A 25490-nucleotide genomic window follows, 5' to 3' on the forward strand; every position below is an offset into this window, starting at 1 on the left:
ATGTTTTTGCAATGCACCATTGATAATGGTTGTATAATGAAATGTATCCAGAGTTGTTTGCTGTCCATTTTCATGATCAGATGTTTAAAGTTATTCAGGCTGTTAGCGTATTCAAATATATACTCTAAGGTAAGGCAAAATGGTTATTTCACACACAATTTTATTTACAATAACTCGATCCACAAATGTATAAACAGTATAACAGGCAACAGCTAAATACATGAAAAAAAAATCAATAAAAACAAACAATATAAAAGTATTTACAAAGATCAACATATTCACAAGTCTCCAGGGCATCAAGCCCTCACTCTTTAAAGGGATAGTTCAGAATTTTTGAACATAAGCTGTAAATAAAAAGCATTAAAAGCCACTGTAGACATGTTATGAGCTACTCCCTGTCAAGAAATTCCTTGCAGATGATTTTTTCCCAAGTGCTGGAGTTTGGAAGTGCTCGTTGACTGTCACTCAACAGCCCATGTGTACCACCTGTTTAGAATTTGCACATAATGCAGGAGGCAGTAGGAGGTTGCTTTACACTGTGTTCTAAGATACACCAACGTCTACACTTTCACAGAAGACTTCGTTTTGAAAATATTTAACCAATTGAAAGTAGTAAAAAACCCTTTGGACAAAATCCCTTGACTCCATTGGACCCTCAAACTCCCCTCTCATGCAAGTAATAGATAATATATAAAAGTCACAACACCAACTTTGATGAGGCAGTATTGCTTTGTTTTCAAAATATATAATATAAATTTAAATTTCCTGAAAAATGAACATTTTAACACGTTTCTTCCCGACAGCAGAGCCAGAGATATGCAATCATGCCAATGTAACTAACGTATTATTATTAATGAAACACTCGTACCTGAACTTGAGGGTTAAATGTGACTCTCTTCACAGGCTTCTCGGAGCTGGAGGTGCCACGCTCTGTCTCCAGAGTGGCGTATCCCTCGTCGTTTCAGCCCACCGTGTTTGGAGACGTCAATGACAACCTCACCATCGCTGGGGAAGATTCCACGATCCGGCGTAGAATCAGGACAGACATTTTTATTTCATACCTTACACATATAGAATTGTGTGGATTAATACACAATGCTTGTATTAGTACTTTCATGACACATAAGGGTCTATTCATTGGGTACCTAAACTAAATCATTAAATCTACATATTATGTAAATCTTCCCTTCATTGTCAATGGCATTCAATGTTTGTTGCCACAAATCATATTTGGCAGACATTTGACCTCATTCTCCTCATTGTCAATGGCAAATATGAGACTGGACAAAATCATATTTGAGGCACATAATGACCTAATTTCTCCTTTCATTGAACTGATGTGATTGGTTAGCCGATTTGCTTGTATACATATCGTTGCTCCATTTTTTAGGTTTGTGGTTTTTTTTGCATAAATCAGTGCTATTGAACACCCTTTACGTCTGTGTTGTTTTGAAAATATTGAACCGATTGAAAGTAGTAAAATGTGTTTAGGACACAAAACCTCTTAACGCCATTGGACCCTTGAAATGTCTGCTAAAGCAACTAACTCCACCACCTCATGGAAGTAAACACCAACTTTGAGGAGGCTGTATTGCTTTTTGGAGTTATGAGGTGTCCTCCCGACAGCAGAGTTATGACGTAAATCATCCCTTCATTGTCAATGGTATTTAATGTTTGCCACAAATTTACTTCATATTTGGCGGACAATCGGACATGACCTAATGTCTCCTTTCATTGTCAATTGCAAATTGACAAAAGCTGTATATAGGAGGGGTTAGTCAGTGCCCCTCAAAAACACTGACAGATCTAAGCAAGACTTTAATCTACCTCCAGCGGAAATATGCTGTACATGTCTGAAGACACCTTATCGTTAAGGTTAGGTTTGGAATTAAGTCACATTTACAGTCAACAGTTATATTACAAATGGATATTTACAGATTAAAGACCATGCGTTGAAGGAAGCATGAAAGGTACCAAGATGCACCAGGTAAACATCACCCAACTACAAAGTTCCCACTAATACTCTTTACCAGAATGCTGCTGCTTGTGCCACATGCTGCCTTGCACATCCTGCCTTGTTTCTCTGAAAAGTGCACTGTCCAGTCCTGGCTGATCCAATGAGTGTGGTACTATCGTCTTCACTGGGACCTGTCCTTTTACTGTATAAAATGTACGTTATTACAATGAGATTTCCATAAAAAAAACACGTTTTATTTATATTCACTTTGGAATGACACAATTAAAATTCTGGAATAAGTGCATATTCATGTATAAAGTGGCAAAACCATGTACGGATAAGATAAATTGCAGGTGACTATATTGTACACAGCATAATCACTCTTCTCTGTACATGTACCTGTGTAAAAATCTGAAAATGTAGGCTCACAAGTTGCTACGACAGTATATTCCTTTAAAACTAGGAAGGATATTTGTATTCAAAGATAATGCTCTTGCAAGACTACAAGACTTTAAAGTAATGAGCAGATCTATAGATGTAGTGTCAACACTTAAAACTCTGTGAAAACAATAACATGTACAGGACTGCATTAAAAAAAAAACACAACATACAAAGAAGGAAAGGGATCCCCAATAGCAGAAACATCTTCAGCTATTTCCATAATATTCTGGAGCCATCAAAATACATTTGTGTTGCTCTATCTAACGCAATGTTGTTAAAAAGGGAATGCCACTAAAATTAATAATTAAAATAGGCTATGCATATGGCTTAGGGCAGTCATATGAGTATTAGTCAACTAAAAAACTTCTAAAGAACAGAAAACCAAACTCATCTGTGTCAAGGAGACATTACATCAAATATTTAAAAGCGTTTGAGCAAGTGTGCAGACTAAATTTGTTAGGTTTGCTTCTCTATATAGCTGACTGTATATCTACTGTGAGACTTCATACATCAGCAAACGTCTGGTTTATGTCATGTTCTCCCCGTGTCCCCTAGGGTAGATACCCTCACAAAAACATGCAGTAATCCTGGTCTCTAAAACTACCTCCCCCTGGCCAGCCAGGGCACCTGATGGAGGGGAAAGGAACTGGTCGGAATAACGTGTTCCTTCCACGCGCTACGTCCGGCCGGGGAAATTCCCCTCTGTCAGGTGAAAAGAAGCAGCTTGGACTCCTCATGCATAGAAGGAGGCATGAGGTCAGTCCGCTGCCCCCCCAGGTTGGCAGAGGAAGTGTAGCGCCCAGGATTACATTAGATAATTGGCACTGGGTGAAAAGAAAACTGGGTTACAAAATCGTGGGATAAAAATTTAAAAATAAAATAAGAGTCGGTGACTGTCCTAAGGCCGAGCAATATATTTAAAAGCTAATATGCAGTGGCATTCCCCTTTTCAATGAATGATACATTGCGACGTTAACATTTATTTTCTTATCTCACTGACTCCTCCTCCAGGAAGAGTGTCGTCATGAAGTTCCCAACATTCCAGCCAGCGCTTGGACTCAGGAACGCTTCCCCTTTCAGTCACTTGACCTCATCATGCAGACACGGAAGATGTCCTGCAGCCCTGCAGCTCTGAGCCGGGTGCAGTACTAAATTCCGACCAGTCATTGGTCCGACAACAACCTATACCTCAAACCCTAACCTAACCATAACCGCAAGTACGGAGCAGCGCATGTATTCATAGTGAAACAGTTGTCAACCCTCGTTACTAGTCAATACTGTTCACTGCTGTGTTTTTTTTTCCAAGTTCCAATTCTGACATCTACTGTACCTTAAATTATGTTTTGGTTTTAGCTGCCACCCACCCGCCCCCTCTAAAATCCTTTCATGTGATGGTAGCGTCCCCACATTGATACATTCACATCACAGCATTTTGTCTCTTACCCTTTGACAGGGACTAGTGATATGTGGAGAGTATATATCTAGGAGAGAAACTCTCACTTCCATTGAGAACAGGTCTCACGTCTTCCAGCATCCATCAAAGTGACGCCCTGTCCTTCCCCTTCCGTTCAAATGTGATATGGAAGAGGCCTGTGTGGAGGCGAGCTTCGCGTGACAAGCACGACGAACGACATGCAAACAATATGGAAAAGCTGCACAGCATGTCAATTGCCTCCTCAAGACCGGATACATACAACATAGAAAGCAGTTCATAGTACCACTATACAGTAGCTAACCCAACCCCCCCCTCCCCCCCTCCCTGCCAGTTTCTCAAAGGAGCAGGAAAGGGTCTCTTATGTCTGTAATGCATATCCTTCCATCCTAAGAGCATGGGGTCCTTCGCCACACTTCAGTCTGGGCCCAAGTACTCTACATTCTCCGCCGACGGGACGTGTCCATTGGTGTGGCTCTTGAAGGTGGGAGTGAAGTCCTGCTGATAGTCTGGGTTGTCTATACTGTTCTGGGGCTGGTATTTCTGAGCGCCGTGGTGGTGGAGCGTTCCGTTGGAGGTGGGCGACAGAACGGCGGGGGGCGCATGGTGGACGTCGTTCAGGTACTCGGGCGGCGAGGTGTCGTTCCTGAAACAGTTCAGGTACTCCGACTCCGTGTCGTCCGACGAGATGGTGGGCAATATGCAGCGCGGCGGCCCGGGCTGCTGATAGACGGGGTTCAGCATGTCGGACGACGTTCCGTTCTGGTTCATGTAGTCTGAAAGAAATCGACGACGAGAAGCCAGTCAGCCAGATGAGCAACTGATGCAAGCCAGTAAAAGCCATATAGGGTAGTCAGAATAAACCATGGTAGAAGTCCTGGTGCTCGTGCATATAGCTCAAGGGGTTGGCATGGCATTTCTCTCTGACAGGGTTAAGATTGGTTTCTATTTTTTTGGGTACTAGAGTATTTTTATTTTTATTTTTTTGAGGGGTGCTAGCCCCTCTCCTGTACACGGGTTTAATGTTTGTCTTGTCTAGATAAACATTAATTTAAAAATGCCATTAACGATGAACAGAGTTTGTTTTGTCTGTCACTGAGCAAAAAAGCCAATAAGACTGCTATTTTGTGATGTTGGTAAAGCGCCCCTCACTTCACACGGGTGTGATTATTTAAATGAATGCAATCCCCAAATTGGAAAATGCTACTTTAACCCATTGTGCGGGAACCCATTTTGGTGTTTGCATTACGTTATGCTTTAGCTATTGAAAAATAGCAGATCTACAAGCTCATAGCGCGCCACTGAGTGGCGCTACGAGCTTGTAGGTCTGCTATTTTTGAAAAATCAAAGACACTTTTAGAATCTGATCTCAGGTCAGAATGGGTTAATAATGAAACTGTCAGGATGTAATAGAATTTTTTTAGAATCTGATCTCAGGTCAGAATGGGTTAACAATGGAGGCTGTGCATCAAAGCTCATAAACACTAATATATATGTCCACTAGATGTCCCTCTCGCTCACCACATGACTTGGAAAGAAGTGGTGTTCTATTGAGAACTCGAAGAGTCAGCTGAGATTGAGTGAAGGAAAACGATGGAATGTCCGCACACGATATATGTCAAGAACTTGAGAAAAGCCCAGGGGCAAAATGTTGTTTATTAGGTTGAGATAAAGAGGACGGGGAGCAGACATATATTGTGTGTGGACATCTTTTTTTTTTTGGGTCCTTTTGAAGTTGAAAGATACTTGCCTGGAGCTGGCTGGAAGGCCTGGTCGAGATTCTTGTCCGTGGGATCAGGAATGTACCTGAGAACCACACTTCCTTCTCTCCCTGGGAATCCATTCTGTCCAGGAATAAGATGGTATTAAAATGTATACAGTATGTACTGCGACTCCCTTTTAAAATGCTAGACACAAGAAGGGTCAGGTTCCTTGAATATTATATTGTACAAGATGAACATTGTCCTACCGTTAAGCCATTTCTGCCGTGGTATGTTCCGATGCTGCTGTTCAGGCTCTGCAACATAAAACACACAAAACTTTCAATGATGTGTCTCTAGAAAGGAAGGTCAAGTGGACTCACTCGCGCATGTCGAGCAGATCCCCCCCATTCGTTATAACGGACAACAACTGTTGTTATGTACTTTAGTTTTCGACTTTTGTTGTGACTTTGTAAATGTGTAAGACCAAAGAAACCAAGCGAGCAAAGGAAACAAGAGTGACAGCTGTGGCAATGCAATTACTTTGAACAAGAGCAGGAAACTGAACACGCTGAGTAGGCAGCCATCTGTAAAACTCTCTAGCACCGCAGAACACAATGGTATTAGAAAAACAGGCTCATTCTGAGCCATACGCCCCCCCCCCCCCCCCCCCTTTCTGTGCGGCGACTTTATAACAAGTGATTCCGCCTGCAAAGGTAATCAAACTTGAAAGTCGAAAATGGCCTAAGCAGGCTTTCAGCGACAGGCATGGAGCCCAGATAGAAATGCCGGACCTACGCTTGGCCTTCTTCAACCAAAACCTGAAGTGAAATGGAGGATGTGAACAGTTCTTTTTTCTTCTCATTTCGATTCGCTATTAATCATCAAAAAAGGCCCCTGGGAGGAAAACGTGGGAGATGGAGGGGAAGATGATGGGGGGGGGGGGGGGGTTTGGTAAGATGAAGAAGAGCCATGATGGTGAGAGTTTAACCCATTCTGGCCTGAGATCAGATGCTAAAAATGTCTTCTACATCCTGACAGTTTTCTGAAAAAGCCGTTTCTATGTCAGTCGCTCTTCGATTTTTCAAAAATAGCAGACCTACAAGCTCGTAGCGCGCCACTCGGTGGCTCGCAATTCAAGTCAATTAGTTCCCCCCTCTCTTCAGTTTACGTAAGCCAGTGATCAATTTCACTATAGTGGCAAAAGGGAGCTGGCTCCGGTCTAAACTAACCATGCATCAGCATGACAGTGGACCTACAGATAGGGGGCTGTTTGTTTGGGTCTAGGCCAAATGTGTTCAGCTTCTGCAGTTGAGGAAGAAACTTAAATGCTGCCGACGAGCAAAAAATGCCTCATTAAATGTCCAGCTTCAATCTAATGCAGCTGAATTACTGAATATACACTATCTACACACAGGCTGAGGCAGCAATAAAAGTTTGCCCCGTAAAAAAAGCAAGTGATAAAATTGAGGTTGTGGGTTCTGGACTTCCTGTTGAAATCCATATGTGATTAAAATACGTACCCGGGCCACAGCTGGCAAATGTGCCCTGCCTGAGTGTCTCATAAACTAGGGGCTGTGGACTGGAATTTAGTTGACACAAAACTCCCAAGTATGCTTTCTTCTGACTGAAATTAAAGGCCTAATCTATATGCTGCAGATAGCTCCTCCGGCTGAAACTCTTAATTACTCAGAGGCTTACTTTTGCGTTTGCATTGTGGTTTATTGGATTTGGTCGTTTCTCTCTGAAATGTATTGCCAGTACATTTGACATACCGGTAGTAGTCAAGATTGACAACGTGTGTGCATTTTTAGATTTCGCTTTGATATGCCAGACCTGCATTTGACTGATGGCTCAATTAAATCAAATCAAATCAAATATATACAAATATAAAAGATCTCACGTCAAACTACTGAAAGACAAGGGACCCCATAGGGTCTATACTCTGTCTATACTATACACTGTGTGACCCGAAACCAACACAAACTATATTATTATACCAGGACGGGAACCCCTTTTGGCGTTTTAAGCTTGTAGATCTGCTATTTTTGAAAAATAGTGAAAATGTGGCGCACATTTGGAATATATATTCTTTCAGAGCAAAAGTTTTTTAACTCAAATCTTCGCTTCTGGGGAGGTCCCTGGAACAACATATTTTGAGATGGGGGTCAGAGGCCAAATACATATAATTCTAGGGGTCCCTTGACATGAAATAGTTTGAGAACCACTGACATAGAAACGTAGGTCTTTCAGAAAACTGGTCAGGATTTAGAAGACAATTCTTAGAATGGAGCTCAGGTCTAAACGGCTTATTAGCCCATTCTGACCGGGAACCCGTTTTGGTGTTAGCATCATGTTATGCTTTAGCTATTGAAAAATAGCAGATCTACAAGCTCATATCGCGCCACCGAGTGGCGCGATACGAGCTTGTAGGTCTGCTATTTTTTGAAAAATCGAAGACCGACTGACATTTTTAGAATCTGATCTCAGGTCAGAATGGGTTAATCAGACCAGTGTGTGTCCCGTGGAAACCTCGTATGAATCTGATCTCAGGTCAGAATGGGTTAGTACAGAACTTGTGCTGTGCTGTGAGCTTACCGCCGAGTGGAGCAGTGGCGTGCGGGAGGTGCTGGGGCTGTTGAAGAAGCCATGCTGGGGCACCAGGTACTCATCTGCATCCACAGCGTCATCCATGTCCTCGCCACTGATAAGGCTGCGGTACAGTTTGGTGTCTGAAGGACTCGGCAGGTGCATCCGGTCATCGCCCTGCAAACAGAAATACAGTATAAAGGTACCATAATGGGACTGCACTGCATGAAGCTAATCATACGAAATAAACATTGTGTATGTTCTAATCTAAGGCACTGTTTCCCAAACGGTGGGCAAGGAGGAGTCCCATTTTATGGTTCGCAAACACATTGTTATGGCTCCCTTGATTTTTTTTTGTTTTTATTTAATATTATTTCAAAAACATTTCCAAAAAAGCATTTTTGAATTCAACCCAGTGATTTTAGGAAGATAATACAACCTAAGAATTTCCATAACGCGCAGATCTGCTATTTTCACTAGTTTGTGTCCCGAAATGTTCTCTTTCGGGGTCACAGGCTAAAAAGCTGGGGAACTGTTCTAAGGTCAACCTTAGATTTGAGTTAAAAACTTTCGTTCTGAAAGAACATTATATTCCAAATTTGCGACACATCTTCACGATTTTTCAAAAATAGCAGATCTACAAGCTCGTAGCGGCGTGGCACTCAGTGCCGCGCTAGGAGCTTGTAGAGATGCTATTTTCCCAATAGCTAAAGTATAACATAATGCTTAAAACACCAGTGCCGCGCTATGAGCTTGTAGAGCTGCTATTTTCCCAATAGCTAAAGTACAACATAATGCTTAAAACACCAGTGCCGCGCTATGAGCTTGTAGAGCTGCTATTTTCCCAATAGCTAAAGTATAACATAATGCTTAAAACACCAGTGCCGCGCTATGAGCTTGTAGAGCTGCTATTTTCCCAATAGCTAAAGTATAACATAATGCTTAAAACACCATAAGGGGGTTCCCGTCCTGAATGGTATAATATAATATAGTTTGTTTCGTTTCTAAGGCTGGCAAAATGATACCTGAATGACGAGGTAACGGGAAGGATCTCGCGCCATCTTCGTGAACTCGGCCATCAGCTCCCGGAAACGAGGTCTGCTGTCCGCGTCGATCATCCAACCTATGAGATTGATTGATTGAAAACTTTATTTCAGACACAATGGGTCCATATACAAACGACAGGGAAAAACATGACAGTAAATACAAAACAACAAGAGATACACAGAGATAGCCTATGTATAGCAGGCTATTTTCACTCCAGGCAGTCCTTGTCAATTAAAAACATTATAAACATTGCCTCCAGTGTTTCCAGAAACATGAGGAGAAGACTGTGTCACTCTGTGTGATCCCTGTTGAGGCCATAATTAATACATTCTTTGATTCCCTCAGTCTACACATGAATCTAAACATAAAATTCCTCAGTACAGCATGAAAGGTATGGGTACATTACTGGTCACAAACATTTCACTTGCACTGGTCCATCTTGGGAGTCTCAGGAATATTCGAAAAGCATCATTATATGCCACCTGAAGTTTTCTCATTTTCGCTTTGCTGTATCGGCACCAACAAGTGAGCTGTATAAAGTGGAGTGCAGTAGGTTTTAAAAAGTGCTATTTTGACATTGTCTGTACACATATGAAGACATGACACCCATCTTATTATCCTCTGGTCTACAGAGTAGCAGCAGCGACGCTCTTTCTGGCGTTGCGGCAGTGGCGGCCGGTGACATTTGTCCTAGGGAGGGCGCTATAACAAAATCAAGAAAACATGCACTAGGTATCATAGATTAAATATCTACTGAGGGAGCCTGTCTAAAGTTTATTAAATACATCTACTAAGGGAGCCTGTCTAAGGTTTATTAAATACATCAAAATGTAACAAAAGGTTCATATAGGGTTAAAGAAACAAACCTGAGACAGAAGGACCAGTGCCATAAAAAAGTGCAATGGCTCAAAGCCACATGACCTTGCTACAGTGGCTTTAACATTAACAAAAAAATAAACAAAACGTCCTTATAAAAGAACCCTCAAAGCCATGACTCTGCCACCTTATGGCTTAATTTTTACTTTTTGTACATACATTTGTGATGATTACATCAGGTTTGTCTGGACCCAGCTCTTTAATTCTTATTTTTTCTTGCAGTGTCCTTATCTCAAATGGTGTTTCTGCAGTGATTTCACAGAGTTTTATTTTTCCATTATGCAAGTGAATTAAACTATTATTATATTGACTTTACCTGGCTCCATTCATCTGTCTCATCCCTCGTTTTTCTAGCGTATGTTGTTGTGGCTGTAAACCCTATGTCAAACTGTGCTGTAATGTGTATGCTGCCCCCAAGTGTTTTGTGGTGTGAATAACGTCATGGATCGCACATATTTCGCGACCCAGTGGCTTCCTATAGTTTGTATTGAAGACATGTGTACCGCAATGCATTACTCTTCAGTGCTGAGAACCAAGGGCTACATATGGACGCGCACCAACACGTGACACACACTAACCAATCAGAAACGTTATACAACGTAAATAACATTTGACATTTCATGGAGGCATAATACTAACGTGTCAGCATAAAACAACTTTTAATCACTGCCTTTAGTTAGTGGCTACTTATATAATATAATATTTACGTTTCTGGATTGCTAATTTTAAATATATTACAGGCTGCAGATTTCGTTTCTCAGTCATTCTTATTCACGTTTTATTAGGGGGTTGTGCATGGTGGTGCGGCGCACCAGCGCCCCCTATGGACGGGCCGCCACTGCGTTGCGGCGTCTTTCGACAGGACTTCCACCACCAAAAAACTCACATTTCACCATAATCATGTAGACGTCTATGGTACAGATGGGCGGCTGAGGCAGCCGCTCCCCTTTCTCCAGGACCCCGGCGATCTCGCTGGCCGGAATGCCGTCGTAGGGCTTGCTCCCGAACGTCATCAGCTCCCAGACGGTCACGCCTAAAGGGAGGGAGACAGTATGGTGTAGTCGTGTATACAGTAGCTCACTGCTGGTACTTTAACCCATTCTGACCTGAGATCAGATTAAAAAAAATGTCTTCTATACATCCTGACAGTTTTCTGAAAAAGCCTATGTTTCTACGTCAGTCGTTCTTCGGTTTAAAAAAAGTAGCAGACCTACAAGCTCATAGCGCACCACCGAGTGGCGCGCTACGAGCTTGTAGATCTGCTATTTTTCAATAGCTAAAGCATAACGTAATGCTAACACCAAAAGGGGTTCCTGCCCAAAATGGGTTAACACTATCTTTGTCACGAACGCGGGATCCCATTTTTTTCTCTCCACCACCCGACCACTGCCAGAACGTGAAAATCCGTCTTTCTTTCATTTAATTTAATCCAGTAATTAAAATTATATATCTGTCCTTTTTTTCTGCTCTAAATGAGACAACCTGGGATGTTTAGGACCTTATAAAAACCTGAAAACAAGCTAAGCTAATGCTGCACGCTACCGCCGGGGCGATGCTGCTCCTCCATGCGCAACAACAACAACAACAGCTACGCGTCGCATACACGTCCTAATTAGTCATTACTTCTTTGGTTTTTCACGCATGTTTCTGGCACTGGCTTCACTTTTTCCCTCTAGAGGGCTAGCATGAGCTACTGTATGCATGTGTTAGACTCCCAGCATGCCAGAATCCAAGGTGAGGAGTGGGCGCCCGCTGGCCTAGTGGTCCAGGCCGCATGCCACATAATAGGCTCTGGCCTGACAGCGCGTCGCGTGTTCGAGTCCCGTACATGACGACCTTTGCTGCGTGTCTCTCCCCTTCTCTCTCTCTCCCTCTTTCCTGTCTATCTTCACTATCAATAAAGGCTGGAAAGCCAAAAACAAATCTTAAAAAAATAATCCAAGGTGAGGAGTGAGGACTTGAGGACCTTGAACTCTAGCATGGGAAGAAGAAAAAAATTACAAAGCGACAGAAATGTAGGTTTCCTGAAATATCCCACAATATCAACATGGCTGAAGCTATGAGGAGTTGGCCGAGGCAGAAGGAGTGGGAGTTGAGCAGGATACTCTACTGAGAAGGGAAGAGGCCTGTCACGCTGCCAGAACCTGCTTGATGTGTTTGCCTTGTTGAGCGGAAGGTATGATCAAACCCCCAGGAAAAAAAGAAGAAAGGGGTTTTGGAGGCTGGCCCACAGACAGGAGCTGTGTGTGTGTGTGTGTGTGTGTGTGTGTGTGTGTGTGTGTGTGTGTGTGTGTGTGTGTGTGTGTGTGTGTGTGTGTGTGTGAGAATAATGAAGGTATTTATTACATGTGTGTTTCTGAATTGGAAATATTGTTTATGTGAGCTTCTGAAGTGATATTGCCCACCTGAGATTTGCTCTTGTATAGGTTTTTTATTAGAACTTGTGTCTTACAATCCCAGATGCTAGTAAAACCGAAATGCTATTCCTTACTCCCCCGCGTGGACTTCATTTTGACGACTGTGGTAGTACTGGATCCAGCAACAATATTTTTTTGTATCTGAAGTTACAAAACGTTACAAGGACCCCCGCACATTTCCTTCGTCACATGCTGTTAAAGCACTTGAGCGAAAATAAATATGTCTCCGACACACACCTGTCACCGCAAGTGCACTCTGGGTTCTATAATATGTCTGACATTGTGCAAGCTTTGAAGTGCATTCTGGGACACATGAATGTATGGTGACAATTAGACCAGAACTAATGTTAAGACTTGTGTCACTTACCATAGCTCCATACGTCACTCTGGTGTGTGTATGTCCTGTTCAGGATAGATTCCAGTGCCATCCATTTGATCGGTACCTGTGTGCAAAGGGGAGATTTATGAACTATACAGTAGAGATTGGCCCAAATGTGTCCGCTATTATGTTAAGGAGGAAATGCCTGCAGTAGACAATACAAATATCGCAAGGAGAATTACATTCCCTACTTTGAAATGGGATGCTTAAGGTGGAAATGCCTGCAGTAGACGATACAAATATCGCAAAGGAGAATTATACATTCCCTACTTTGAAATGGGACGCTTAACAAATGATAATAAACCATGCAAATCACATTACTCGCAGAACATCTACCGGTAAAACCAGCAATGTAGTGATGAACAATTTGATTCCTTTACAGTAAAGGTCCACTGGACAAAGAGCGCATTTTTCGGATTCTTAGCTGCGTTTCTCCATCGGGTTTTTCAACAACCTAAACCCATTCTGACCTGAGATCAGATTCATACGAGGTTTCCACTGGACACACACTGGTCTGATGAACCCATTCTGACCTGAGATCAGATTCTAAAAAAATGTCAGTCGTTCTTCGATTTTTCAAAAATAGCAGACCTACAAGCTAAAAAAGCGAAAAAATAGCAGATCTACAAGCTCGTAGCGCGCCACCGAGTGGCGCGCTACGAGCTTGTAGATCTGCTATTTTTTCAATAGCTAAAGCATAACATGGTGCGAACACCAAAATGGGTTCCCGGTCAGAATGGGTTAAAGGGATAGTTCAGATTCCCGTGGTGGGAGTTCTGCTCTGGTTTTGGTGAAGTATCAAGTAGTTCCGGTCATTTTGTGGGGGGCACTGGGGGCCACGCAGTAAAGGTAAATTAATCCACAAAACGAACGTCATTTGTATTGTTGACCTATTTCTAAAATATTAATATTAATATAATACTTTCGTTTTTTTTTTTACCCCTCTATCACACAGAACCATATTTTTTGTGTCCATATCACTACGCCCAAAAAAATAGTTCCATGTGATGGAGGGGTCAAAGTTGAACGAGAGTCGCGCTAATATTTTAGAAATAGGTCAACAATACAAATTACGTTCGTTTTGTGGATTAATTTACCTTTACTGCGTGGCCCCCAGTGCCCCCCACAAAATGACCGGAACTACTTAATCTGATCTGAAGTCCTCTTTATGAATCTACTGTATGCACTGTATATACTGTGCACAGATCGCTTTTGTCCGACCGACCTTTCCTCCGTCTGCGTGGTACACCTTCTCGTCTGCGTTGAGGAGCTTGGCCAGACCAAAATCGGTGATCTTCACGTGTTGAGGAGTCTTCACCAGGACATTCCTGGCCGCCAGGTCCCGGTGGACCAGGTGGCGCTCCTCCAGGTAGTTCATACCCTAAATGTCAAACAAAGGGTGAAGTGAGCGGTTAAAAGGAGCAGTCTGGCACGGCCGGCGCCGTGTTCAGTGGCCCCGTTAATTAATCAGGCTGACCTCTGCCGTGGAGTCACTTCTCATGTGACTCGTGTAAGTCGGATCTTAAAAAGGCACTTTAAAAGCCCCCGGTTTCCGTCAGAAGAGTACCTCATGTTGTTTCTTAATTAGTAATGTCTTTCACCAGTTCTTTCTAGTGATTACATATCCTGGGGTCTCTCTACACACTGCATTCCATTGTTCAATCAATAGCACCAAGTTGACGGAACTTGAGCTCAGATTGGTGAACCGATATTATTCGGCACTTTGCTCCATGCGCTACCTATGGCCCTCTATACCAGAAAGCACGCTGGCTGCATTGGGCCAGGCTAATAGGACAGTAGACTGACAGGAAATGGGGGATGAGGAGTGGCACGCCAAGCAAAGGTCGTCGGGATCGAGATCCGACCCCGCGACACGCCGTCAAGGCTGGGATTGAAGCCTATAGAGTGTCGCAGTCCCGCCCCCTCGAGAGACCCGGAAAAGAAATCCCCGTTCATTTTCCTCATAGACTTTTCAGAAAGTATTTATTTAAAGACGTTTACGCCGCGGACAAAGCCAACTCTTGTCGTGACAAATCATGACAATAAACACAATGTTTTGGACCAAACAAAGAATTAGAAAGTAGAAAAAAACGGCAGGTTCCAACACTTTTTTTGTTGTTTTTCTTCAAAATATTGTGTTTGTTGTCATGATTTGTCACGACTCGAGTTGGCTTCGTACCACGCTTAAAAGGTCTTTAAATAAATACGTTTTGAAAAGCCTATGGAGAAATACTAATTTGTAATAATATTACAAATTAAGCACTGCAAAATTGTGTACGTGGGGAAATAACTCAGGAACTTCGACAGGATTCAAATATTGAAAACCTGGCCACTGAACTAAATGTGTAAACGGCGAATGGTTTCCCATACCTTGGCTATCTGCACACACCAGTTGAGCAGGTGCTGGGAGCCGATGTTGTCCTTGTTCTCCTTGACGTAGTCCAGCAGGCAGCCATAGGGCATGAGCTGAGTGACCAGCTGCACCGTGGAGGTCAGGCAGATGCCCAGCAGACGACACACGTGGGGATGTTCCACGCTGGCCATCACGTACGCCTCCTGTGGTGTGGAGCAGGTGTTGACAATTAAGACAATTAGAAAGGTCCACACTCATTCCAGAGGGGCACAAATTTGCATTATATATACTGTCGGGCAGAAACCATTTATTAACCATCTTATCTCCATTATTTGCCCTAATTATTGCGCTAATTCGTCATTCTAATGTATGTCACACAAACGTGCACAAGCTCACAATTGTTTAAAAAAAAAAAATTATCCCACGATTTTGTAACCCATTTTTCACCCCTGTGTCAATTATCTAATGTGATCCCGGGTTCTGCACACCCTCCGCCAACCTGGGGAGAGCAACGGACTTGAACTCATGCTTCCTTCATGCCCGAGTGTCCAAGTTGCTCCTTTACACCTGACAGGGGGGGAGTTTCCCTGGTTGGACGTAGCGCGTGGAAGGAACACGTTATTCCAAACAGTTCCTTTCCCCTCCATCAGGCGCCCCGGCTGGCCAGGGGGAGGCAGTTTAGAGACCAGGATTACTGCATGTTTTTTGTGAGGGTACCTACCCTATAGGGGACAAGCTCACAATTGTAATCGTGAAATGAAACACTTCTATTTTATAAAACCGTAAAACAAAATACCTTGGACTTTAAAAACACAATACAATTGTAATGGTAGTCATTAAACTACTATTATTATTATTGGCCCACTTTAAGTAATTAAAGTCATGTTTGGAATTGTGACAGCTGAAATCAATACTACATGAGTATTAAAGGACCACTTCACCACTTTTCAACCTATCTTCATATAATAGGTCCTCACTAATAATCATGAAAAAATTGTGCAAATTATTTTCCTACTCGGTCTGTGTCTCATAGGAGGGCTGTGGGCAGTTCAGAAAACCGTCTTCCAGTGACATCATCGATGGGGAATACAAGCTAATAGAAACTGCAGGCTTTCTAGTCCTGAAAAGTTGCAATGCGAAAATGGAAGCCATCATCTAAAAAAATCTTGTTTAAAAAAAATCTGCCTAATGATGATGTCACTGGAAGACGGTTTCTAAACTGCCCACAGCCGTCCTACGAGACACAGACTGAGTAGGGAAAAAAACGTGCCATTTTTTCATGATTGTTAGTGAGGACCTATTATATGAAGATAGGTTGAAAAGTGGTGAAGTGGTCCTTTAACCAGCGGGCCGCAACTCCTTCAGTGCCACAGTCAGTCAGCCATCTTTGTCACAGGTGCCACTTTTTACATGCGATTTAGAAATCTTTGAAGGCCCACAGAATATGTTGTGCTATACCAAAATATGATGTCACATATCTCAAATGAAAGATCTACTACTCTACTTTGCCCAGAAAAAATACGTGAGTCGTTTGCTTTCACCGTTCTGAAGTTATTGACCTTTGAATGAAGCTTGGTTTTATAAAAACGGCCATCTTGGAAACTGGAAGCTGAGAAAACTGCATTTTAGTGTGAGGTACTTTCTCACTCAGAATTCTCACTAAAGACTTTTATTTTGTATGTCAGTGATATCACACAGTACTTGTTCTCACAAAAAAAAAAAAAAAAGGAAAAAAAAAAAAAAAAAAGCTAGGAAAAAATATAAAAAACAAAAAAAAAAAAGAAAACGGGCCCCCCCGTTTATACAGGGGCCCCCTGGCTCCAGGCCAGGGGTACCCAAGTACCCAATCTGGCCCTGGATAAAAATATCGTTTTGACAGAGTTGGTGCACCACCCTGTGGCACCAGCTGGCGCTGCATGCTGGTTGCAAAGTAGCGTGTGCACGTGCGCGCGCGTGCATGCGTGCGCACGTGCATGCGTGCGCACGTGCGCGCGCGTGCATGCGTGCGCTGCTACTTTGCAACCAGCATGCAGACTGGGACTGGGAGTGAGTCAATGTCCGATTGGAATTATATACTTTTCTTCACTAGTTCATGGTGGTCGTGAGGTGAGCTACACACACCGTCGCACACACACATCGATGTTTGACGGGAAGGTTTCATGGAGTGATTGCTACATTTGATCAAACGAGTATTTAGTTGGTAACTTTGAGAGCGAGAGAGACGACCCTGCGCCTCAACAAAAAGTTGCATCGCCTCAAAATGGGGGGGGGAGAGAAGAGATAACAAAGCCCCAGCTTACAGTCAGTGACTCATAGTGGGCCGATGAGGGGTAATAAAGACAGAGGACGAGATAGATGACAGTATAAAACACATTGACTGTGTGAGAGAGAGAGAGAGAGAGAGAGAGAGAGAGAGAGAGAGAGAGAGAGAGAGAGAGAGAGAGAGTCAGCATGCGTTTCTTTTTTCTTTTGATTGATATGTAACTGAAACTGAGCACACACACACACACACACACACACACACACACACACACACACACGGGGTGTGTGTGTGTGTGTGTGTGTGTGTGTGTGTGTGTGTGTGTGTGTCGTCTTACGTCTTACGTGACAAGAACACTTGCCCCGTTTCTGTTATGATTTTCTTCGTTCATTTCTAGCGGTGCGCGCGCGCACACACACACACACACACACACACACACACACACACACCGCTCGAAATCAACCTGTTGTGAGAGGGAACAGAAAAACTGATTGTCTGTGCCAGCGTCTCTCTCGCTCTAGTCGCTCGCTACCAACCTGTCTTTCGTCTTGGTACTTTTTCTACCACCAACGACAAGGGGGCGGCAGAAAAGCAACCATTTGGGGTTGGTTTTTTTTAGCACATGATTTCAGAGTGTTCCTACCATATATGCGAGTTAAAGTCGCAGTCACAAGTTGCGCAACAGTCCCGTCTATTGAAATCCAATTAAAAGTGATTAATTTCGGGATTACGGCTCTGGCTATCAGTGCATAGTTAAATTGGTTACGGGATTACGGCTATGGCTCTTAAACTGTTGTGAAGGTGGGGGCCCCATGTGCCCCCCCCCCCCCCGGGGCCGCCAGTTGCCCACGCATGGCGCGGAGAACAACCAGAAGCATCGACTAACTGACCACCTAACATCTCCCATAAGCCCTTATACTAATACTGAGCTTTATACAGTACTTTTCCACATTCACATCGTCGCTGTTGGGTGGAGAAACTTGCATTCCAATCCAATGTATCCAATGTAGATGATAAATGATTCACAAGCTCTTATGAGTTTAATTGGTTAAATATTTGTACAAACCCACAGGCAGATTTACTGTACTTTCACTTTCAGAAAGTTTCAAATATAGTGGGAAAAAATAGCAGATATTTAAAGGTAGAGTAAGTGATTTCACTTAATTCAAATATCACTTATTTTTTTGTTTTGTTGTGATAATCCTCTCTACTATAGAGTGTGCTGACCATATAAGGAGTTCCTCCCTGTCCCCAGTTAACCCCTGGGGGTTTCGTTTTTGACTCTCTATCCTGATTGGACGAAGGCTTAGGTCCCGCAGCCAAAAACGAAACCTAAGGTTTTTTGAGTGAAATCGCTTACTCTACCTTTAAAGGACTTCGTGGGGGGGGGGGGTTTCAACCAAGGTTAGGTTGTTATTAGAGAAAGTAAAAGATTGAAGAGTGTTACATTTTGTTCATTTTCTGCTTTCTTTCGTTTTAACGATTTTAGATTTTTTGTTTTTGACAGGGCAGCGGGGGCATTCGAACAAGTGATTAAAGGTGTATTTTGTTTTTCACAGTGATTTCTTTGTTATGATTTACTATAGTCCTACTAGACCCCAAGAAATTACATCTGGCCACAAAAGATCACAGGATCTACTGGATGTGAAGCGTGAGGTGACAAACGAAACGAAAAAGAAAGCAGCGAATAAATAACAAAAACAAATAATATAACACTCGTCTTTTTCTTTCCCTAATAATAACTTAAATCATGATTTAAAAAAAACAAAACACTTAAGCTCACAACGTGTTGCAACTAGCTACTTTTGTGCAACAAACTTGAAGTACCTTGTAGGGCAGTAGGCCATATATTTATGAAAATGTTTAATATGGTCAATTGGCTTATCTAACCAGCTTCCGTACAGTGACGAATACAACTACTAAAGCTACAATACTCTTTCCTTGTGTCGGTAATGGCAGTTATTTTCAGAACACTACCATGCTGTACAGCAAACTCTCGTCTTCAGCGAGTTAATCTCATTTCCTTACAGCTCCATTTGAAGGTCACTCTAGAAACCCGACACATTACTCATTTAAGGGAAAATCATCGGTCATTAGATCTAAATAGACATCATGTGCGTTGAATTAGAGGAAACGTGACATTAAAGTAACATCTGGCTTGAAAAAATTGCCAGTCACAATATTTATATATATATTTTTGTAAACCCACGATTTTGTAACCCATTTTTTCACCCAGTGTCAATTATCTAATGTAATCCTGGGCGCTACACTGACCTCATGCTTCCTTCTATGCATGAGGAGTCCAAGCTGCTTCTTTTCACCTGACAGGGGAGAGTTTCCCCGGCCGGGCCATTCATAATATACCAACTCAATGGTATTATACCTGTATTTTGCTAATTCTGTTTTCTTTTTAAAGGGATTGACATAAAAAAAAGGTTTTGTAATTTTTCTTTACTTTTTGAGCTCAATTGCACCCAAAAAAACCCTGAACTTTGAACATTCAGTGGATTTTCTGTGGTCTGGGATTCTTTCTGTGTCTGTGAAGCCTTTTGAGCTGCAATGACAACAGGCAAAACAGTGGAAAACAGTGACATCTGCTGGCAGATTCCTATGTCATACAGTATATGGGATTTGCCAGACAGCAGGAAAATCAGAGCACTTGTTTGAGCCAGAAAACCCCAGACCACAGAAAATCTGTTTTTTTTGGGTGCAATTGAGCTCAGAAAACCTAAACAAATTAAGAAAAAGGTATTTTTTGGAAGCACAGTGAAGATAGGACAGGAAAGAGACAGAGAGAGAGAGACAGGGAGTGAAAGGCAGCAATGGCCGTCGGACTCGTGAATCGAACCCGCGGCTTGTTGTCGGGCTGCAGTACAGTCTTTTCTCCCATTTCTCCCAGTTCTGCTTATGCTTTAGCTATTGAAAAATAGCAGATCTACAAGCTCATAGCGCACCACCGAGTGGCGCGCTAAGAGCTTGTTGGTCTGCTATTTTTGAAAAATCGACTGACATAGAAACACTGTCAGAATGTAGAAGACATTTTTTGTATCTGATCTCAGGTCAAAATGGGTTAAGTAAGCTGGGATCCTATACAGTAGTCAGCTACTTACTTAAATTCCCACTAGTAGCTGCAGTTGCTGCGACAGTGAGCTCACACACAGAATAACCTGTGCTGTAATGAAACAATATTAATGAACTCACATCCAGTATCTCCTTGTTTGCTTTTGGCGAAGTGGCCTCTCGCAAAACCTTGATGGCCACAGGGATCTTCACGTCTTCTCCCTCTGGAACCCACAGCCCCTACACACACACACACACACACACACACACACACACACACACACACACACACACACGCACGTGTCATTTCATAGGCTTCTACAGTATCATTAGTACTACATACAACGTACATACCCAAATCCAACTTTAAAAATGACATATTTCGCTCTTGCATGCAGGCATACACAGTCATAAAGACGCACACGCACGCACGCAGTAATGCAGTGTTTTAGTTCAAGAAATTAGTGTAAAAAGCAGATCTACAAGCTCACAACACGTCGCTTCGAGCCATGTTGCAAGCTTTTAGATCTGCTTTTTTATTTTGGATTTATTCATCGAATTGATTAGATTAGTTCTACTCGTGAAAATGTTGGAATTGTTTTTGATTGATGAAAAGTTTCAACTTTTTTTGTTTTAGTCTTTTCAAATAATATACTGTTTTTAAATGTAGGAAATGAGGAGATATTTACTCGTGACCCACACAAACCCAAACATGGGTTTCGACGAGTCCCCGACCCACTGTTTAGGAAACTGTAATCATGCGTGAACACATGCACATGCATGCACACGTGCGCCCACGCACACACACACACACACACACACACAGACACACACACACACACACACACACACACACACACACACACACACACACACACACACACGCAACCACTGAAAGTGAGATCGGACCGACTCATGCATGATGTGGTGTGCCGGAAATCTGACTTTTAATTGAAAAATGGACACCAGATGTAGATTTGGGATAGCACTGAGGGGTGTTGGTACTCGGTTCGCTGCTTCACTGCAGCTCGGCAAAACACAGGAGAGGAGATGGGATATGACGGGACTGTTCACAACAAAGTGCTTATTAACACAACCGACACGTGTAGTTTGTTACCTTGTAAACGGTGCCGAAAGCCCCTGATCCCAGCACTTTGATCTTCTTAAACTCCGTCTCCTTCAGAATCCTCAGCAGAGCCTGATTGGGCGCCTCTCCGCTTGGGGTCAAAGGTTCAACCAACTGAAGAAAAGAAAAAAAGAGAGATAATTTTGGCAGTTTAATGGTGACAGACATCGCATAATAATGTACTACAGAATACTATAATGGAGTGGATTTCGACTAGTAGCGAGGCCGATTCTGCACTAATCTGGCCTAAAGCTCAATTTTGTCTTAAGACTGTGTGTGTCACCCCCCCCAGTTGTACGACAAAATGTTATCGTTGTACCTGTATCGTTTGTTTAAATTAGTTTACATTTATTTTAATTGACGCATTTTTTGTTTATTTTATCCTTTAAGTTTGATTCTACTGCTTCAGTGAGCACACACTAGTTCTCCATAGTCATTTTCTTTTTTGGCATCTAACTACCTCCGCATACTTTTGCTAGAAATCTAGTTCAAACTTCGACATGCAGTTATTTATGCTTATGTATTTTTCTTTTTAATTTCTTTTTAATTTTGTAAAGGTTTTTGCATGAGGAAGGGTCAGATCTTTCTAGGTTCACACAGAGATGCTATCTGTGGTTGCTATAACAACGCCTATCATTCAGTATACATGGCGGGTTTTGAGAGAGCTCTTCATGTGACCACCGCGCTCTGACTTAAGCTGCGTTACCCGTTCAAATCATATCATATAAATAACGGTAATGGGTCGCACACACCAAGACTGCATTTCAGTCATTTATTCTTGCATCTTGGACAGGAAACAAACGATTCGGCTATCCAGCCTTCATCAGTGTGGAGAGTGTCTGAATGCAAGTTCCTTTTAAAGGAGTGGTGACATAGTGCAGGTGCGCACGTAATCACCGCTAATCACCTCACCTCACACCCAGATGGGTGAGCACAGACTGGAATTGGCAATGTGTTATAAAGTCTTGAGCGAGCCCACACACTTTCCGCAGGAACTGCTTTTCTGGTTTATCTTGCTATTGCAAAAGCGCTGTGTAGCCCTGTTTGCAAAAAGCACGCTATAATAAATAAAGTTTATTATTATATTGAATACTATTAAGGCTTTAAACAGGCATAAACCATGGTTAGAGGGCTTCCGGCAATGCAGGCATATGGGCATGCGTCCAAAGCCAATAAAAGACTCCTCTCGATGGGTTCGTTCCTCTCCTCACCTCTCTCTCCTGGAGAAGCCTGCGCAGGGTCCTCTTCCTCTTGATGTGGCGTCGGCGCAGCAGCACGAACACAGACAGCGCTGCGATGACCACCGCCAGCAGACCGCCCACCACGCCGGCCGCGATCATAGACAAGCCCGATTGGCTGAAAAGGCAAAAAGAAGGTACAGATTGATACGGATATTACACACAGTGGAAGTAAGCAGCAGACTTATCCACTTATTATGCCCCTATATCAGGGGGGTGCCCACCAAGGTTATAATAGTTAACTAAAACTAACTAAAAAAAACAAAAACTAGAATTAAAAAAACATTTTGGTTAACTGAAACTAATAAAAAAATAAAAAAAAATAAAAAAACGATAACTAAACTGAAACTGTATTGTGTGTCTCCAAAACTAACTAAAACTAACTGAAATTATAGACAAAATACCCTTAGTCATTCGATTAATTTCCTCATTTCTCCAACAAGTTTTACGGCAGTTTTCAGCACCGTACGGCAGCATGTAGCCACACTAAAGTACGAAAACTAAAACTAAAACTAAACTAAAACTAAGCATTTCACCTAAATAAAAACTAGCAAACCCGCTCAAAAAACGAACTAAAACTAACTGAATTAGAAAAGAAAACTAACTAAAGCTAAACTATAATGAAAAAACCAAAACTATTATAACCTTGGTGCCCACACTATTTTGACTTGAGAGCTACGTTCCAAATGACCAGCTCAACAAGATCTACTGACCAGAATAATTGTTATACCTTTGCTGGAAATACAGTAGTTACATAAGAAGAAATCAGAGCAATCTGAAGTGAGTGGTGCAACAGCGCCCCCTGTTGGTACCCTAAACATAGGGACACCACCAGGGGACGGTCAAAGCTGGGCACTGGAGTGGCTGCACCCTATGGTTGCGCCACTCAAAAATAAAATCTCGAGACTGAAAATGTAATGATGATGAGGTACTGTATGATCATTCTAAAGTAAACCTATTGTTGCTGTTTTTCCCACATAACAGCCAGCTGAGGCAATCACAGATTCGAGGCATTTAACCTCTTTGCTTTTATGACATTTCTGAGACAATTCATATTGTATTCTATTCCTAATTCCTGATCCTGATCACATCAAACACTCTTTAAAAAAAAAAGAAATTACTGAAAATAGCCGATCTACAAGCTAGCAATGCATTCAGAAAAGACACGCTGGTGGCTTCTATGGAACCCAAATGAGTGAAATCAGTGCGTGGCGACTGGGAACTTTGAATCCATGCTCACTTTTTCTGGCAGCCTTTCAGTCCAGGGCCATTGCATCTGTAAACAGAATGTGATTCACGGTCAGTAAATACTTTCAGTTGAATGTCTGGGATGTTTGCATATTGTTTATTTCATATAGCAGTGTTGATTTCGTCGACTAAAACTAAGACGAAAAATGTTCGTCGACTACCTTTTTCCACTGACGAAAACTAAATGGAGACTAAAAGCTACGATGAGTAAAACTAAGACTAAATATATTGACAATTTCGTCAACAAATAAAAACTAGACTAAAACTGGGACTAGTGGACAAGAGACAAGTCATTTTACACTTGGTTGCATGCTGAAAATAGCCGATCTACAAGCTCACAACGCGTCGCAGCGTTTGTATATCAGCTATTCTCAGCAAGTGTAAAATCAGCCATTACGACGGCATCAAGGCCCGCCAAAATACATTTTAGTTGACCAAAATCTTATGATATTTAGTCGACTAAAACTAGACTACTGTAATTTCCGGACTATAAGCCGCTACTTTTTTCCCATGCTTTGAACCCTGCGGCCTATACAACGGTGCGGCTAATCTATCTATTTTTACAGCTAACGGCCACTAGGGGACCTTCTAAATCTGTCTCTGTCTATGGCCTCTATGCGGCTTATAGTCCGGTGCGGCTTGTATATGTACACATTTGTTTTTTTCCCTAAATTTAGCTGGTGCGGCTTATATTCAGGTGCGCTTTATAGTCCGGAAATTACGGTGACACCAAAACATTCCAGGTGACTAAAATGTTACTAAGACTAAATGAAAACTACCGGACTTCAAAAGACTAAAAAAATCTAAAATTTGCTGCCAAAAAACAACACTGATATCCTGGCGAATGAAATAGCACATTGCTAGTATTATTATTAACGTGTTGGTGCACGGAGGATACGCGCCGCTCACCCTTGGGTGCAGTTCTTATGGCACAGCTGGCACACGTGCGTCGGATCGGCGTATTTCCAGACGAGAGCGTCGCCTTCCCCCGGAACACCTTTGGGACAACGTGACACGCAGAACAATCCATCCCGGAAGTTGGCACACTTTGTGCAATTCCCAGGACCCTGAGAAGTATAGAGACAGATATACAGTTAATATCCGAACAGACTGCATTCTATATGGGCAAAAATATAAATGGAATAATACATGAATCCATCAAAAGAAACAAAAGTGTTGAACAAAAAAAAAGTGCCCCTCGGGGCACAGGTTGTGGCCTCCTGTTGGCGCTATATTAGGCCAATGTGAAAAAGGGTGGGATATATTCCTCAGCCTAGTAGGAAAGTGCGTGAAAGATTTCGCGTAAATTGCACGCTGCGTTCATGATTTGAGGCTTTTTTTTTGTTGTTCAAAACGGGCCAGTCCTG

The 25490-nt window shown here is 42.4% G+C and overlaps 1 protein-coding gene across 1 annotated transcript in view; it reads right to left on the reverse strand.

The window, feature by feature from the left end:
- Window positions 1-2189: 2189 nt before the first annotated feature.
- The window catches only part of egfra (epidermal growth factor receptor a (erythroblastic leukemia viral (v-erb-b) oncogene homolog, avian)), a 65169-nt gene continuing 41868 nt past the window's right edge, over window positions 2190-25490 (reverse strand). Inside the window, exons 15-28 of the mRNA XM_080778111.1 lie at window positions 25033-25190; window positions 24116-24151; window positions 22849-22993; window positions 21629-21751; window positions 20653-20751; window positions 15209-15394; window positions 14064-14219; window positions 12827-12902; window positions 10929-11075; window positions 9145-9242; window positions 8129-8296; window positions 5800-5847; window positions 5581-5674; window positions 2190-4606 (exon numbers count right to left, since the gene is read on the reverse strand). Coding sequence (XP_080634237.1) covers window positions 4248-4606; window positions 5581-5674; window positions 5800-5847; window positions 8129-8296; window positions 9145-9242; window positions 10929-11075; window positions 12827-12902; window positions 14064-14219; window positions 15209-15394; window positions 20653-20751; window positions 21629-21751; window positions 22849-22993; window positions 24116-24151; window positions 25033-25190 — 1893 coding nt within the window. The 3' untranslated portion in view covers window positions 2190-4247. The remainder of the gene's footprint in view (window positions 4607-5580; window positions 5675-5799; window positions 5848-8128; window positions 8297-9144; window positions 9243-10928; window positions 11076-12826; window positions 12903-14063; window positions 14220-15208; window positions 15395-20652; window positions 20752-21628; window positions 21752-22848; window positions 22994-24115; window positions 24152-25032; window positions 25191-25490) is intronic.

This window comes from Protomyctophum bolini, assembly GCF_963924005.1.
Source record: "Protomyctophum bolini genome assembly, chromosome: 12".
Lineage (NCBI taxonomy): Eukaryota > Metazoa > Chordata > Actinopteri > Myctophiformes > Myctophidae > Protomyctophum > Protomyctophum bolini.